General features: G+C 45.7%; 1 protein-coding gene across 1 annotated transcript in view; it reads right to left on the reverse strand.

Annotated features, from left to right (window-relative positions):
* Positions 1-4,714: 4,714 nt before the first annotated feature.
* The window catches only part of UMODL1 (uromodulin like 1), an 86,617-nt gene continuing 72,552 nt past the window's right edge, over positions 4,715-18,779 (reverse strand). Inside the window, exons 18-23 of the mRNA XM_081908829.1 lie at positions 12,205-12,347; positions 10,666-10,902; positions 9,780-9,939; positions 8,354-8,438; positions 6,819-7,010; positions 4,715-5,598 (exon numbers count right to left, since the gene is read on the reverse strand). Coding sequence (XP_081764955.1) covers positions 6,838-7,010; positions 8,354-8,438; positions 9,780-9,939; positions 10,666-10,902; positions 12,205-12,347 — 798 coding nt within the window. The 3' untranslated portion in view covers positions 4,715-5,598; positions 6,819-6,837. The remainder of the gene's footprint in view (positions 5,599-6,818; positions 7,011-8,353; positions 8,439-9,779; positions 9,940-10,665; positions 10,903-12,204; positions 12,348-18,779) is intronic.

Below are 18,779 nucleotides of genomic sequence, written 5' to 3' on the forward strand. Positions count from 1 at the left end.
ACCACTTGGAAATAGCCATCAAAAACTAGGCATCTCTTATTACCTGGATTTAGTAATTCCCTGGGGACAGTGAAAGTTTACTTTACCTGATGCTAGGTATACAGTCTTTTGAAAATAATTCCTGTTGTTTGCACAATGAGAGTTTACAGAGAAGAGAAGTATTTCCAGTATACAAGATCAACCTGAGTCACTGGCACACAATACAAACTGTTCTGTGTTAAACACAGAAGAACAAAATCACACCCTACAAGAACTTATTTTAAAAATACAGGTGGGGAAGTTGTCTTCCATACCTGCATTTGCACAGCTGCATTTAAAACTGTTGTGTTAGTTGAGGCTTGTGTTCATCTTTTTTTTTCTAGGCAAGAAATAGTATGTGGTGCAGCCTTACCTAGTCTGTAAAGGTAAAGGACCCCTAGACAGTTAAGTCCAGTCAAAGGCAAATATGGGGGTACCCACTTCAGACTGCAGGTAGGATATGGTATGCTTGAATCCTTGCCATGGAAAAAAGTTCCTGAACCTGGAAATCTAGCATATCAGGGGGAAAGAAAGAAAAACTAGCATGTTAAGTTGGTTTTATTTGTCTTATTTATTAATTAAAGTATGTATGTATAACATTTCATTAAAAACAGAGTGGTTTACAACCATTGTACATAAGACCATACAATGAAAACCACATTAAAAAGTTTAAATCAGGGCAAGGAATTGCATCAAGACGTGTACGGTAATTTCCTAACGGCTATCTGAAGTGGTAACTGTCTGGACATGTATGTGGTTCCTTCCAATTCTATGATTCTGTCTATGATTCTGTGTAGACTGACTATCAGATCTTCAAACTAATGATTTCCTGCTTTGCTGACTGACATAATTGCACCAGTTTGAAAATGAGACTGGGAATGGTAGTCTTCAGGTTAATCAAAATAGGTCATGTCAAGGGACCAGCCAGTTGCACAGCTGATTTAGCACTAGTGTTTAAATCAAAATGATGCTTGGGTGGGTGGGGTGGGATCTATGCCTTAATGCACAAGTTCTCAAAAGAATATCTGAACTACGGTTTCTCTTTGGGGCTGGATCCCCTGTGCCAGCCCTGGTAGACCCTGCTCTGCTGCTTAAAGGTATGATAGGAGTTGCGGTCCAACAACAGATGGAGTAGGCTACCCCTGCTGTATGGCACCCTTCTTTCCTGAATATTTGCTGAGCTCATCCCACAAACATGCAGGCATGCTATACATTCGCTCCCATTATCACACTGGGAGAGAAGCTGGCACCTGCTGGCTGGCCTGATTAGGCAATTTCACCTGTGTAGTGGCTATCTCAGCAAACCAGTCCAGAGTGCCACCAGTGGCCGGCTCCCAGGAATCACCCCTCCCATTATTTACATGATCTCCAGAGGTTAACCCCATTCTTGTGTCATTCCCCAACCCATCTGGTTGTCAGAGCTGGTCAGGGTGATAGTGCCACCTATCCAGGGTCAGGGATGGGCTATATAGTTAGATAAAACAGTCCAGTTTCTTCCTTGATGTACAGTATTATTATTGCCAGCAGTGAGACAAAATAGCTACCAGTGTTACAAGTGCCAGGAGCCACATTAACGGCTTAATCGCTCAACTTAATCTCTAAAATACCTCAACGGCTATTCACCTTCTGGGAAGAAATGACAACCATTTGGCTCTTGTTTTGTTGCCCGGTCAGATTGACCAGTTATTTACTAATTTGAAACTTTTCCAAGAATTATAAATCCATGTATCATTCTTTGGTTAACAGTGAATTACAAAGTGTGTGCACAATATTAACTTGCAAGCTGCAACTGCTTGCTCTTTTTAGCTTTCGTAACTGATGTGAGTTCTCCTGGACTTCTTGCTGAAGTTTCGATATGTGTTTGTCTATGCTGGATTCTATTACTGTCTTTTTGTTTCCGTAGTTTTATTGTTGCTGGGTTGCTTTATTGATTTATGCTTTTACTTAGTTGCTATATTGTATGTTTCACTTTTGTCTATTTAAATGTGTATATTATCTGCATAATTTTAGTATTATTAGACAACTCATATGGAAACAAATACTGAAGCCAACTGATGTCTCTTTCCAGATATTGATCAGTTTCAAGCTAGAATGCATGCCCTTTTTACCTATAACTTACTGCCCATATATTGCTCAGATTTTATATTATATTAAGGTGTCCATACTATTGCAGACACATTCTTGGAAATCAGATAAGGGGCTGCAATGGCAAGAAAGAAAGCCAGGCTAGAATGGGCATGCCACCTCTTACATGGCACACTGGGGCAAAATTTGACTGTCTTATTCACAACTATGTTCCTATACAGTGGTACCTCGAGTTAAGTACTTAATTCGTTCCGGAGGTCTGTTCTTAACCTGAAACTGTTCTTAACCTGAAGCACCACTTTAGCAAATGGGGCCTCCCACTGCCGCCATCGCACGATTTCTGTTCTCATCCTGAAGCAAAATTCTTAACCTGAAGCGTATGTAACCTGAAGCGTATGTAACCCAAGGTACCGCTGTAAAGTTCAACATCTTAGGTGTTGCTGATGAGCAGAAATAAGCTTGATAAAAATATCATCTCATTTGTCCCACCAACTCTGCATTCTTCAAGTATTGTCCCATGTTGTGGGTCTTGGGAGCTACATACTGAGAAGTGGACATCACTGCCACTCAGTACAGAGAGGAACTCAATACAGATAGGTTTTATCTTCTTGTGCCACTGCATTAGCCCAATTATTTCCAGTTGTGGTAGCATACCAAAGGGGTATCTGTACTGAGTTCAGCACGTGTCATCAGGAGCCACACAGTCCTCTCTCATTCTTTCAGTGCACACTGCTAGACTGGATTTCAGCATGACTTGGCCCATAATCTTGGTCTGATCAAGCAGTGCTGCCACCAGTGGGTTTCTGGGATCCCACATGATATTGAATGCCTCTAGTACAATCCCTACACATTAGTCATGGGTTAATTTCCATAACAGATGTAAATGACGCCAACCACTGTCTCAAGCAATGCATGTGTCTGCAATTATATTCTGGTTAGGGCAGCTATATGTCTGGATTTTCAAAGATGGAATTGACGTCCGGGGGGAATTTTGTAAATGCGGCACTTTGTCCTGGATCTTAGGCAAGTCAATCGAAAAATTGTGTCCTGGTTTTTACTTTTTTAAATATGGCAACCCTATATTCTGGAAACTTCAGTAAACTACTAAGAACAGTGTTTCAAGTAATAGTGGTTCCAAAACTTTGCAATAATGATATTATGGATGAAACCACTTTCCCCAAAGTAAAACAGAAAGTTTCTTCTCTGAAAAACTTGGCTCATAATAAAAGGTACTACGTTGCTGGTTTTTAAACTTCCTCAAGAAACCTTAGGATGACGGATGTATTCATGGGTCAAAAGTGCTCTTCAAGTGAAGCATTTCATACTGAGCATGCAGGAAGCCAAGTATCGGTTGAGACGGAGGTGAAAAGGTGACACTTGTTTGCTGTAAATTATGCTTTATGTGTATCTGTTTGTACACTAAGACCTACAGTCTCATATCATGAAATGAATCTATTGTAACCCTAGTGCAACCATTTACCAACAGGGCTCCCTGAGCAAGTGGGGCTTATTCATAGGTAAGCATGCCTTGAATTTAGCACCAAATTAACAACTTTTCAAGCTACAATCATGTAAGCCTTTGGACTTCAAAGGGTGTTAAAACAAAATCAAAAACCATAAATAAGCTTAAAAATGCATTTATTGAAACAGCCAATAATAAGTTAATAATATTACTTTGTATCTAATTCAGCACTAGGGTTTTATTCAGCATAAATCAATTGGAATTTGCTCCATTTTGTTTTCGATTATTCTAATAGCTTCCAGGATTTTAGCTAGCCCCTTTCATTAGCTAGCTGGGTTACTTAAGATAACCCAGTTAGGGCCACTTTTACACCTCCAGCACTGAACGCCACTATGTGGAAGTAGTTTTGGGAGGTTTCCATGCAGGTGATGTAACATTTAAAGCCCTACTAACTATGCTTAAGTAGCTCACGGGTGACCATGTCAAAACTATCAATATTATTACAGCATAGAAAACAGAAATTGCAACCTATAAAAATAGTTTCTCTTTTCATATATGCACAAAAGCCAATTAAATTGTGGAAATGTACAATAAATGTACCAAAAATATAGACTCCTAAAAAACAACGGTTTAGCATGTCTCTCAGGCTATCTCAACAATTTTATTTGTACAGCAGACATTTTACCAAATCATTACCTTCATGTTAAGATTTAACTAGCACTGCGATGTAAAATAAGGATTGAAAGAAAGAAGTGTCCACCCTTTAGAATCTTTTAATTACCTTTGTATGGCTGTGGGAATATCTAAAATCAGTAAGTACAGCCCATATATGATTACATGTCCACGGGTCAATGCTAAATTTGTAAGATCTTTCCCCCACCCCTTTTGAGGGATCCTGTGCTTTCAACATTTGAAACTCAGCAAATAAGGCTTTCCCCACAAGTAGATGTACAACAGCTTAATGTCAAGTGGAAATTCAGCTCTTATAGGCACTGGATATTTGTTGACAAGCCTAGTCTATGCGTACAATGGCATAGTGAGAAACGTTGAATAATTGCAATGTATTATTTGCAACAAAATTATTTGCAAAACACAAATTTTGTTTTGTTTTGACTATGGCAGACCAACACGGCTACCTATCTGTAACTGCAATGTATTGCCACTGAAGTAAACAATAAATAGAGGCAACATAGAATGGACCCAGAAGGGACATGATTGCTGCTTTGTACATTGGAATAGCCCATCTCTCACTCCTCTATTACTCTAGATGCTGAGTTGCCAGTCAACTAAAGCACAGTTTGCTCTGGTACGTAAGGTTGTGTCTAAGTATCATCCTTTTCTCTAGCATGTCTCATGTTATTGCCATTGTCATTCCTATCAGTTTGGAATTTAAGCAAGTTCATGCCGATGTTTAAATTCACCTAGTGGTTCTTGCACTGAAAAACTTACAATATTAGGGAACTGCTTTAATGATGAATATTCTTGACTGGCAAAAATTCTTGGGGGGGGAATGACCAGACCAGTTGCAGAAGTGGTTCTTTCTCTTTGTTGCTTTTAACCACATGTTAAATTGATTTTACAAAGTTTATATATAACAGTGTTGGATTGGTTTTAAACAACAACTTAAAACATGCTTTTCTTCCTGATAATGCAGATCTCATAATGCATTCTAGGAGTCTGGCTTTTGCATCAAAATGGCAATGCTACAGTCCTTTAATTAAGTGCCTGAGTGGAAATCAAAATGTTCTGTAATTGAGTAAACGTTCTGCCTTTCTTGAGTGAGTGATATCAACAATGACAGTACTATGAGGGGAGTGAGAGAGGTTTTTTAAGTGAATGTTATTTTTTCCTCTTGAAAGGATGAAAGAACTGTAAAGTGCTTCAACATAGCAACAGAAAGTAGTAAGTTCTTAGAGGACTTATGTCAAGACCAGGAGATACATCTGAGCATTGGCTATTTGTGGTTAAGTTTGGTGGGGTGCATCAGGTCCAACATCTTATGGAGCAGCATTATATTCATAGAATGTTTCCAGCTAGAATACCAAGAGGGGGGAAAATACTTGATTAGTGGCATGACACTGGCTGTCCTCCTATTCATCACATTTCTATCGCACTCTTCTTCCATGAAGCTTCATTTCATCCATTGGGGTGATTCTATTTTATCTTCACAAGCCAATTAGGCAAACAGAGAAGGCTTGTCCACACTGGTGTTTACTGTGGGTTTGCAGCTTTTTCCAATCCCATTTAATCTGTGTAGTCCACAAACTGTTACCCTCAAACAACGCTAGTCTTGATGCTTCCCCCCTGTAACTTCAAGCTCATTCAATATTGAGATAATCAGATAAACTGAGGATAATGAGTCTCCAAACGACTCTTCTCAGAATCACAGAGTGGGTTGATCAATCATCTTCTTTCTCCTGTCCACATGCACTGTTCTCTTAATGTTTTCATTTCTCTTCCGACTGTGCTTGTACTATTTCTAGTGTGCTCTAAACAGAGAGAAGCATAGCCTTATTTCCCCCTCTTTTGATCCCTCAAGTTTTGCACAAATCCAGAAAGCTGTGCAAACAAACCACATTACAAATATCTACACCAGATACTGCACAGCAATCAGAAAAATGTGTGCTAAGAATTTACAGTTGTCTGACCCTGTGCTTTTTGCACACTTCCTGGGTGGTTGTTTTTTAAGGTGTTCATTCAGCTATCGACACATGTGCCCTGCCTGTCACAACTTAAGCAGCATAATCAACTCAACAAATTAGAAGGCAGGGACAAACACTAAAGGAAATGCCTACTGATAAGTACATGGGGAAAAACTAGTTGCTTCTTATATACAAATTCAAAGACATGCAGGTGTGGTCTAATATGGGTGGGAGGAAAGTGGTTGAACAGCAGTTATTAATGCTCAAATGTTGGCAAACAAGCCCAAAGTGAGCTGGCTAAAGCTGCCCAATGAGCTTTAGTACTGAGTAGGAGTTTAACTTCCCATCTTCCTAGCCTTGCTTCCTAATGGTTTGTTCACCATACTGTACTGATTGTGGATACTGGATGTATAAAGGACAAATTTTGTAGGAAAAACTAGTTTTTACATGTAGATGGCCACACAAACACACAAACTGCAGAAAGGAGCAGCAAAACTCTAATTAGTTTCCAGTCCATATATTTGCACTAGGGAAAACTCGTTTTAAAATATTTCCCAGGGACCACACAAGCTAGCCCTTTGAACAATAGTTCAGTGAAAGGTAGAACTTACATTTGGAAAACTGAAATGTTCAGTCATAGAACACTTGGTAGTTAAAATTGTCAGACTTGATTTTGAAATTGTATGCCCCAGCCTTGCGTTGGTGTTGGAAAATTAAAAGACCTGTTATTGCCAGTATAAAAGCAAATACGCCAATGACAATGAGGACTATGTAACCTGCTCCTAAGCCATGCTTTTCTTCAGCTGAAATAAAGAAATAAATATATTAGTTGTGATGATATATTGGCTTGCATACACACAATGCATTTAAAGTATATCCTTTTCCAAAACAGAAGCCTGAGAACTGTAGATTACCCAATAGAGAGCTATAATTCCCATCACCCTTGACAAACTACATTTCCCATAATTCCTTGGGTGACTGGGTGCTTTAAATGTGCTTATAAAACATAAAGGCAAATGAGGTAAAACGTTACCAGATTTCAAAAGTGCAATCCTATTCATGTTTTCTTGGAAGTAACTCCTTTGAATACAAACTCCTGTTGTATTCAGTAGGACTTGCCTTCAAGATAAGGCTCATCCACAAGTCTGTTTACCCCACCACTTTCTCCCAGGAAAATCCACTCTTTACTGCTGAATTGGAGCAAATATCAACTGGGTTTTCCGCAGATTGAAATTTGCTACAATTCAGTGGTGGAAAGCGTGTTTTTCCAGATTAAGTGGCAGGGCAAACTACTCAGTTCCATGTCTAGAAAGCATGGCACAAGAAAAAACAACCCCAATTGGACCTGTACTTTCTAGGCACAGGCAAGTGGAAGAGTGGATGATTCCTACATCTGGATAGGATGCAGCCTTAATGTCTGCATAGATAATCCCATCTTCTCACTATCACAAATCAACAAACTGCTGCTCCTGCTCAGGGAGGAAAGGGATGGGGCCAGACAGAGAGAGATGACAGGATCTTGTGAGCTAAGCAGATCAGCAGTGGCCATGCTGCCCTCTTCCTCCACATACAGCTGGTGGAGAACTTTCAGACAACCACCAATGAAACTTCTTTTTATTAACGTGTGGGGAATGGATAAATGCAATAGTCATGAGATTAGAATAGTGCCAGTACAGCATTAACAAACAATAATTAGTCTGCTGTGTTATCATCTTGAAGCACTTCAGGGCTTGCTGTGTGGCCCTCATTATGCTAACTATAAGGAGGGAGAAAGGAGAGTCAGAGGCAGTTTTAGGGTAGTATGACCAGAATGGAGTGCGAGACGTGGGGGAGCATATTTTAGTGTTGCACAGGGTGCCACTGAAATTTGAGAGCCTACAATCTATCACTGAGTGAGTGTGAGAGCTCAGCATGGCTGGGTGGTGCTCTGAGGTGGGCCAGATGTCCAGCTGCATCCCAGCACAAGGCCTGCTCCTGGAGCCAAGTGGTTGCTCTGGTTGCTTTGGGCAGGGGGTGTGTGGTTCCACAGCATAGTTCTGTTGCTTAGTTCACAGCAGCCCCAACCCATTTATGACCATTCTTATCATTTTCACTCCTAGCTGTCTCTCAGTATTAATCTTTGCCAGCCTGGTGACTGATTGCTTACCACCGGATTTGCGCAGAGGCCCCCAAGATGCACTGGGCATTGCTATAGTTTCCCCAGTCCTCATCAAACGGAAACCATTGCAGTTCTGAAAGAATAAAAATGAAGAAACATTCATTGGTGGCCTTCTCTTTTTCCAGTATGAAATGTTTAGGTGCCTACCAATCTGCAGACCATCTTAACAGATTTTGCAAGCTCACTGGAGGAGGAAGAGGAGTGCGGGGGGAGCGCACCATCCCTGGCAGCACGATCCTGGCAGGTGCCATCATGGCTGCCACCCACACTGGGCGCCCCACCCCCGCCTGCTCTCCACCCCACCCCCCGGTGCCAGAGCATGAAGCTGCGCCACTGTGCAAGCTGCTAGTTTGAGAACTATTTGTACACTACCTAGATATTTAATGATATGGCAGTAGAGAAATACTTATATAAGTAAAATTAAAAACAGAACCGCTTGCATGGGAGAAAATATGTATCACATATTCTCTGAATTCAGGGGAGTGTTTCCTTTTACAGTTCAGAAATACTAGCAGGTCTAAGAATCCTCCATTAAGATCACTACCAATACTAATTTCATTATCACCATATTAATTTACTTAATACCTAAGACTACAATAGGAACTAGTTTTCCATTGTACAGTTTATACTTCTACTAAGAGATTTTTTCAAAGTCCTTTTCCTGGACCGTCAAAGCTACTGCTAAGTATTGACTTCAATCCATAACACTCAAAGTAGTCATTTACTAATAGATTTCAAAAGGTCATCTAAGAAGGGTCAGCAACTAGGGATGGGAGAAATTTGGTTTCTCTTATTTTCTAACTTTTCCTATCTGAAGCTCACTTCTCCATATAAATTTCCAGTTTTAATTTTTTTAGAAGAGTCGTCATAAAAATTTATCAGCAAACGTATCCAACTATACACATTTTTCCTAGCATAATGCCTTTTTATATAATCTTCACTAATATCTTCACGAATAAATGCATTTCTGTGTACACTGCTTGACTGAAGAACTGCACTGCAAAATTCAGAGATGTGCAAATTTTGAATGGTGGCTATGTTTCGCATTTTGAGGGTGTACTGGGGGCTGCAGGGGCAGTGGTGTAGCGTGGGTTGTCAGCACCCGGGGCAAGGCAAGTAATTTGCGCCCCTAACCCGGTAGGAGCAGAGAGCTGCAAGTGCGAGCGCGGCCCCCCCCAGATGTTGCGCCCAGTGCAGCCAGCCCCCCCTGCAGCCCCCATGCTACGCCATTGTGCAGGGGGGGAGTGAAGTCCAATGGGACAAGCAGACATCTGCTCACACAACATTGGAGTCTGCCTTATATGTTCTTGGGTAATTTTACTGTTGTAGTTGGGGAATACATGGGAAATATATACCCCCTTCATCTTGTTTTCCAACAAGGTTTTCAAGTAGGAAATAATAAAAGCTGCCTTACCGTCTTGCAACTACTCCTTGGAATTTCCAGACAAACATGGATTTTGCAATGTAGATAAACCACTGAGTCATTGACAAAGGAAAATATTTTCAGTTTAAATTGGGCTTTGTTGGATATCCCATTCGAAATCATAGTAGTGTGTGCATTTGGAACTGGACAACTGAAAAGAGAACAGAATATAATTCAACACTGCCCGTGCTAACTTGTGTTTCTGTTTTTGAGCTTCCTTCAAAAATTGATGGTAGCCGTCCAGAGAGTGAAGCAGACACACTTCCATTAGCAGCTATGGAATAGCTTATAACAACAACTGCAGTAGCAATACCTAGCAATTTTCATTTTATTTCCTAGGAGTATTCATACATTATAATAATTTAAACAAGGCATATATGGGTGTACATTATCTTGTACTTGATCAAAAATAAACCCAACTTTTCAATACTGCCTTATTGCCCCAACATAATTCATTTAATCCAGGAAGAAATACCACGTTCCTTTTTATAAACAATCCATGATCAAGGGTAAGGGTTTTGTTTTTTTGTTCTTGTGAAAGCCCATGGTAGCTGCAGTCAACTTGGGTGTTCAGTATTTATATATACTGCTTGGGAGGATTCAAGCCACTTCATATTCATTAACTTAGTAATCTTTACAACTACCATTCACAGTAGTTCAATAAAATCATCCCAGCATTACAGACAGGGGAAATAATGGCTTGTGTTAACCCCGAGTAATAAGATGAAATCTAAAGAATAATTAAACTAAATATTAAGTAATCACAGACTTGCCAACTTGAAATGATGCTCTTAAATGCTGTATTTTAATTTTTCAGATAGCACTACCTGGTACATGGTTTTTGTGTGACACCCTGAATATATTGCGTGTAACATACCTGCCATCTATAAAAGGAAATGACTGAGGGTCCTTTGAGTTATTAGTTGGAGTTGCCCAACATTCGCTGACGACCACCTTGAGGCTCCTATCATGTCTCTGTATTCCCACTTCAATCATTAGGTCATCACTAGCAGAGATGGTGAAATTTTTGGGAATTGGGGCATTTTCAATGAATAGCTGCATTTCTGTTAAGAAGTGTCCTGATCCATGTAAATCCTCAAAAATGGTATAAACCCTGCAAGATAATCAGTTGTTAAAATTCATGGAGTGCTTTTTTATGAGCTCTGTCCCATATGCGCATAATACCACTATTCTTTCTAGATTCTGTGTACAACACTATGTGTGCACGCACACACATAAAACAGAGTCAGACACAACAAATATACAACAAAAACCACAGAGCTAGACAGTGCTATATTCTATCCTAAAAAGCAGGTGCAACTACAGCTAGGACCAGAATTGGGGAGGATTGATGGTAACTGATTCCACTAATAACAACCAACACTCAGCAGAACAGACACACACTACAATATTAACTAATTTAAAAATTACAATGTGCAGAACTAGATTTTATTAAAGAAAGTCTTCAGAGAAGCATTGGTATGGACTGGCATTAGGAAGAGATTAGATCCCTTAAACTGGAAACTAAGCATAAACAAAATCTATATCACTCCACCCCAAATGTTTCCAGTTTCTTTTCTCCTAAAAGAGTGTACTATGAAGAGGAATGGAAAACCATGACACAGTTCTGACAATTACCTCCATTTGGCCCTCCCAAAACCACTGTGATTGGAGAGAGCCCTGTTAAATTTATTCTCTGTAAGCTACAGCCGCCTGTCACAAAACCCCATCTTCTCCCTCTTCTCTTTTATGGAGGTTGTAGAGAGTGTATCCATTTTTAGTAGGCTGTTATCTGAGTGTTAGTGTCCCTCTGAGGGGGGGATCTTCACTACAATTCCTTAGTGCAGTGGTTTTCAACCAGTGTGCTGTGGCACCCTGGGGTGCCTTGAAGGATGGTCAGTGGTGCCATGGGCAACACTGGCCTCTGTCCCTCTTTCCTTCCCTCTCTCCTTTAATGCGCTCTCGTGTATCTGCCTCCCAAAGGCTTGCATAGCTGTTTGTTGCAGCAGCCCTGGCTACAAGCTCCACAGGCAAATGGTGCCTCTGGGGTCAGTCAGGGGGTGCTTCCCAGGTCCCTGTGGGGCAGTGTGACAAGGCACCTCTCTTTGGGGTGGAGGGGGCAGCTCAGAAACCAGGGCAGCGGCTGCAACTGCCCAGAGGACTCCCAAGGAGAAGGGAGATGAGGCTGAGGGAATATTCCCCAAGGGAGAGTGTTCAAAAAAGGGTGAGGGCTGCCAGCTCTGCAGGCAAGGGGTGACATAACTGGGCTCCTGAGCCCCAGGGGGTGATGCAGAAAGAATGTAGTTGGTTAAGGAAGCCGTGGACTCAAAAAAGGTTGAAAACCTCTGCCTTAGTGTATAATGAAATGAAGGTACACTGAACCATTTGGATTTGGGGTATTAAAATTCCCACTTACCCTTCTGGAGTATATCCAGATGAAGTCAAGAGATCATTTTGAAACACACAAAGGATTGGACTGACAACCTTCAGGTGGCGGATGACCCTTGAAGAAAGCAAATCATTCCGAAGAACTGATTTTACTATGGTGTGTGTTGTGTTCTGGGTGGAAAAACAAATGCAACAGAAGAAGAAAATCAGGGTTTGTTTGTTACATTTTAAGGATAACTTTGGAGGACACACTGGCTTCAGCAAATAAAACAGAACAATCGGGCATGGAACCTTTTCCATATGAGGAAGGATTAAAACAATTGAGTTTAGTCATCTTAGAAAAGCACTAGTGAAAATATGGTATAAGAGTGAAAATATGGGCATTTGGTTGAAGGGTAGTGTCACGGCCACCCAGGATGGGTCCCAGCTCACAAGAGACCTCACTCCGTTGCAGTTTATTTACAGGAAAAGTTTATTGAAGATTTGTGCTTCTCATACAGTTCAGCATTGTGGCCGTACGTCTGTCACGTTAGACCGCTGAAGTCCCCTCTGACTCCTCCCCTCTTCCACACCAACTTAATAGCCTGGCTCTAGACCACCTCTTCCTCTCCTTTCTTTTCCGCAGGGTCTTCCTGCCCCCCTGGGTTCCCTCTCTCCGTGACTCGCCTGAGGCTGAATCCTCTGCCGCCTCTTCCCCCCTCCTTCTGGCTTTGGGGCCGGGCTCCTCCCCTGAGCTCTCTCCACTTCCGCGCGCCTCTACGTTTGAACTTGGCGCGCGTACGTTGCTCCTGACCTTTCTTTCGACCGCTACACCACCCTTTGTTCTGCTCTCCACCCTTTCCGGCTGAACACCTTGCTCCAACCCCCTTTCTCTGTTCTCTCCTAATCCTGCTCCCTCCGAGAGGCTGACGACTCCACCCCCTTTACTCCGTTCCAGCTGAGACGCCTCTTGCTGCGTCTGTCTTCCACTGGGCTCCTCTCCGCTTCTCCCTTCTCCTCCCTTTTGCTTGATTAAGGTAACCCCCTTTTGAGAATCCTCTGACTCGCTGCTCAGACTCGTGGATTCCCTTAGAATTCCGTCATCTTCTTCCTCATCCTTCTGCCCCTCCTCCCACTCGCTCTCCGTCTCCTCTGTCATCTCCTCCTCTCTCCCAGAAACCCTGACATCCATCCCCCCCTCGAAGCCCTCCCTTCCCCCCTCCCGCTCGCCGGGTGCAGGTTGAGGAAAACGTGGTTCTTCCGGGGTCGGTTCAGGATACAGGTTGTCCACTTCAACGTTCTCCTCTGGCAGCTCCGTATATGTGTGTTCGAACTCGGGTTCCCCACCCAAAGACATCACAGTCTCTTCCTCCATCACTGTTTCTCCTGGCGCTGCCTGCCAAGGACCTACCATCCATCTCTGACTCCATGCCTCCCTTGGCTGATCCACCCACCAACAAGGGCCTGTCTCCTCCCCCCCCAGTCTCGGATCCCTGGTCGGGCTTGTTTCGGGCGTATGGCCCTCGGGCGAGGAGAAACCCTCGAACGTGCTGTCCGACAAAGTGGGCGTGAAAAGCCAATCATCAAAATACTCCTCGGGCATGGGCTTGTGCGGAAAAAGTGCATGGAACTCCTCCTTCAACAGGGGTTCGTCCAACGCGTAACCCGGCACCCAGCTATTGGCAGAGGCCGGAGTGCCTTCCCTGGCGAGAAAATATTCAACTCCCTCCTCCCCCCATCTCGAGTCCAGTATCTCGGTGACCTCGTTAAGAGGTTCTGGTCTTGGCGATTCCCCCCTCTCAGGCGCCCTCCTACGTGGCTCTGGGGGTGCTCCTGACTCTTGAAACCTGTGTGGGGTTTTGTAGGGAGTGAGCACCGACCTATGAAAGACCGGGTGCACCCTGGAACCCTCCGGAAGGGCTAGACGAAAAGCCACCGGATTGATCTTAGCCTCAACTTGATATGGCCCTAGCTGCCTGTGTCCTAACTTCTTCTTGGCCAATGACCTGGCCGGCATCGCGTGGGCTGCTAACCACACCCAGTCCCCAACCTGGATGTCCTCTCCCGCCCTCCTGTGCTTATCGGCCTGCACCTTATACGCCTGTTTTGCCAGCTCCAAATGTCTCCGCAGCTCCTCGTGCACCTCTTGCAACTCCGCTGCAAACTGGTCGGCATCTTGAGGCCCCCCCCCTCCTGGTGCCGCAAATCTCGGGAAGGTCCTGGGATGACGGCCATTGTTCGCGAAGAAAGGCGTCACCCCGGTGGATGCGTGTTTCGTGTTGTTGTAGGCGAATTCAGCCATCGGCAGATAGTCCACCCACGCCGCAGGTCGCTGGTTGGCGTAGCACCGCAGGTACTGCTGCATGATCGCGTTGACCCTCTCCGCTTGACCGTTGGTTTGTGGATGCCTCGCCGATGTCAGGTTGATTTTGACGTGCAAGATGCCCAGAAGCTTTCGCCAGAAAGTGGAAACAAACTGGCGCCCTCTGTCGGACAAGACGGACTGCGGAAGTCCATGCACTCTGAAGACGTGATCGATGAAGAGCTTTGCGGTCTGTTCTGCCGTCGCCACCTTGGCACAAGGGATGAAGTGCGCCATCTTGGTGAACAAGTCCACCACCACTAACACCGCCGTCTTACCTCTGGAGCTGGGCAGGTCTGTAACAAAGTCCAACGCTACCCTCTCCCACGGTTGCTGCGGTGTCTCCAGCGGTTCTAGCAATCCCGCCTGCTTCTGGTGCACTGGCTTGGACCTCTGGCAGATATCACACCTGGCGACGTAGTCCGCCACCTCTCCTCTCATCTGGGGCCACCAAAAGTCTCTAGCCACCAACTCCATCGTCTTCTCTTTGCCGAAATGGCCTGCACTAGGGGCGTCATGCAATTGTTGCAGAACCTTGGCTCGAAGCTCGTCGGTGGGCACGTAAAGGGCACCCTTACGAGTCAAAAGTCCATCTTGCAATTGAAACTCATCATTGTCTCGCGACCCTCCGCGTAGTTCCTCCATCTTAGACTGTGCAAACTGATCCCTTTGCAACGCGCGTCGCACCGCGTCCAGGTCGACTGCGATGGTAGCGCACGTCCACGCCTGCGGTGCGAAAATGTGCTTTGCTGCGATTGGAGCTGCTTCCTCCAAGTATTGCGGCTTTCGGGATAGCGCGTCTGCAATAACATTGGAGTCTCCTGGGATGTATTCTATTTTGAAGTCGAAGTCCGCGAAGAACTCCGCCCAGCGCATGTGTCGCTGGGTCTGCAACTTAGCCGTCCGCCAATACTCTAAGTTCTTGTGATCCGTGCGGACCTGCACCGTGTGCTTGGCTCCTATCAAGAAGTGTCGCCACGCTTTGAAAGCTGCATGAATGGCCAACAACTCCCTGTCCCATATGGTATAATTGCGCTCCGTCTTGCTGAGCTTCCGGGAGTAGAACGCACCCGGTCTCCAGTTGCCTTGTGAATCCTCTTGCAAAAGAACGGCCCCAACCGCTCTGTCTGACGCATCGGTCTCTACCCGCATGGGTCTGCCGGGATTCACGTGGAGCAGCTGCTCTTCGGAGGCGAAAAGACCCTTAAGCGTCCGGAAGGACCGCTCCGCTTGTTCGGTCCAGACGAACTTCTTCTTCTTGGAACTGAGGGTGTCAGTGATAGCCGCCGTCGCGTTCGCAAAGCCTTTAATAAACTTGCGGTAAAAATTGGCAAAGCCGATGAACCTCTGGACCTCTTTCCGATTTCGAGGGCTTTTCCAGTCCAACAGCGCTTGAACCTTAGCCCTGTCCATGGCCAGTCCCTCGTCGGACAACTTGTAGCCAAGGAAATCAACCTCTCTGACATCAAACTGGCATTTTTCCAACTTGGCGTACAGCCTGTGTTCCTTCAGCCTCTGCAGGACCTCCCTCACGTCCTTATCGTGATCCTCCGGCGATTCCGAGAAAATCAGGATATCGTCGAGAAAGCAGACACACTTTTTGTAGAGGAGACCTGCTAGCACGTGGTGCATAAAAGCTTGAAAAACGTGGCTGCCATTTTGGAGGCCGAAAGGCATGACTCTGTATTCGTATGTGCCCAGAGGGGTGAACATGGCGGTCTTCCACTCATCTCCTTTCCGGATGCGGATGAGATTGTAAGCTCCACGTAGGTCCAGCTTGGTGAAAATCTTGCCCCTCCTGACGGTCGCTAAAAGGTCGTCAATCTTGGGCATGGGGAAAGCTTTGGGCTTAGTCAAGCTGTTTATGAACCTGTAATCCACTATAAGCCTTTTTTGGGGCGTGTCTTTCTTCTTCACAAAGAAAACAGGGCTGCCTCCCGCTGCTTTAGATTCCTGGATGAAACCGCGCTTGAGGTTATGGTCTATGAACTCCCGAAGCTCTTGCATTTCGTCCTCCGACATGGAGTACAGCTTGGCAGCAGGCAGTTGCGCCCCAGGCACTAAATCAATCGCGCAGTCGTAAGGTCTGTGAGGCGGCAACTTGTCAGCTTCCTTCTCACAGAAAACCTCCAAGAAGTCCTGGTACTTGTGAGGTACTGTTTGCACCATACCCAGATGCAACTGCTGCTCGGCTTCTCCTCCCTGATCGGTCTGAAAGCAATGCTGAGCACAATACGATGAACAAAAGGTGATCTGCCGCTGATACCACGCAACCGCGGGACTGTGCCTCTCCAGCCAACTCATGCCTAACACGATGGGCGTGTCCGATAAGTGGGTGACATTGAAACTAATAAGTTCTCGATGGTTGCCAATCTGCATCAGCATGGGAGGGGTTTGCTGCACCACTTGCCCTCCCAGCAACTTCCTGCCGTCTACCGTGACCACGTTCAGAGGCGTCGTTGCAGGCAGGAGCGCCATGTTGTGCTGTTTAACGAACTGCAGTCCCACGAAGTCGGCGTTGCTTCCCGAATCGATCGTTATTGGAACCTCGAGGAGTCTCCCATCAGGCAGCTGGAGTGTTGCTGTGAGCAGAACTGCCGGTTTGGGAGGCAAAGGGTCCACGCTCTGCGGCGATGCTGGGGGCTTGTCTACAGATCCGCCTGGCTGAGCCCCAGGAGCTCTGCTTCCAGCCAGGCACTGTCGTTTCCCTGAAGTCGTTCCCCTGGTTGCACCTCTGCTGTCACAGTTGCCAGTGCCGCAGTGTGCTTCTGGAGCCTCTGGGGGCACTCTTTCGCCATATGGTGCGCACTGTCACAGATGTAACACTTCCTGGTTCCTCTAGGAGGCTTCCCTTTGGCTGCACCAGGGACAGGGCTCTGGGATGGCTTCTGAGCCCTAGCACCACCAATCTCCATTGGCTCCTCGCTGTCCTTCCCCATTGGCGAGGGGTGCGCACGGCTGAAATCCCTGTGCACAAAAGGGAGAGTCCTCGCTTGCGCACGCGCTTGGGGCCCGTCCTCCTCGTGCCACGGACGTCCCTCATGTCGAATTCCAATAGCTAAAGCCCGTTGCACCACGTCTTCTAGGGTCTGGGGTCTGTCCCCCCTAGCGATCTCATCCTTGATGGGGGGGCTCAATCCCTCCCAAAAAAGATCTCTGACCGGTTTACTGTCCTTTGGCCAATCTAAGGCGGTGAGCAATGCAAAAAATTTAGAGTGGTATTGGCGCACAGTCGCTTTCCCCTGCCTCAGCCCGTGCATTTGACGGCGCGCAATGTCCACATCCACAGAGGATTGAAAACAAGAATCCATCGCTTTGATGAACGCAGTTGAATTGTGACGGGCCGGTCCATCTTCGCGCCACAGATTGCGTAGCCAAGCCCTGGCCTCCCCATGCAGGTGCGAAACAATGAACCCCACTTTCTCCTCCTCATCTTTAAAATCGTGACGGAGTAAATGCAGTGCATACACGACGTCCGCTCTGAAATTGGGATAGTCTTGCAAGTTGCCATTAAAATGCGGAACCAGGGCACCCCCCCGCCGTCCAAGCGCAATGCCCTCCGCTCTGGATCCTGGGGCCCCCGCCCTGTCCGCGTGTTCCCACCTTGCCTGCAAATCCTGGCACGTCTTCTCCAAGTCGTCATTCTTCTTCTGCGAAGCAATGACTGCCGATGTGAGAGCGGTAACCTGATCCCGCAGTGCAACCAGCTGCTCCTCAGCGCTCATGGCTGCTCCCGTTCGTGAGCTTCGCAAAAAAAAATTTTTTGCTTTCAGAGAGGGGACTTACTGTCACGGCCACCCAGGATGGGTCCCAGCTCACAAGAGACCTCACTCCGTTGCAGTTTATTTACAGGAAAAGTTTATTGAAGATTTGTGCTTCTCATACAGTTCAGCATTGTGGCCGTACGTCTGTCACGTTAGACCGCTGAAGTCCCCTCTGACTCCTCCCCTCTTCCACACCAACTTAATAGCCTGGCTCTAGACCACCTCTTCCTCTCCTTTCTTTTCCGCAGGGTCTTCCTGCCCCCCTGGGTTCCCTCTCTCCGTGACTCGCCTGAGGCTGAATCCTCTGCCGCCTCTTCCCCCCTCCTTCTGGCTTTGGGGCCGGGCTCCTCCCCTGAGCTCTCTCCACTTCCGCGCGCCTCTACGTTTGAACTTGGCGCGCGTACGTTGCTCCTGACCTTTCTTTCGACCGCTACACCACCCTTTGTTCTGCTCTCCACCCTTTCCGGCTGAACACCTTGCTCCAACCCCCTTTCTCTG

This window comes from Podarcis melisellensis, assembly GCF_964234715.1.
Source record: "Podarcis melisellensis genome assembly, chromosome: 4".
Classification (NCBI taxonomy): Eukaryota; Metazoa; Chordata; class Lepidosauria; order Squamata; family Lacertidae; genus Podarcis; species Podarcis melisellensis.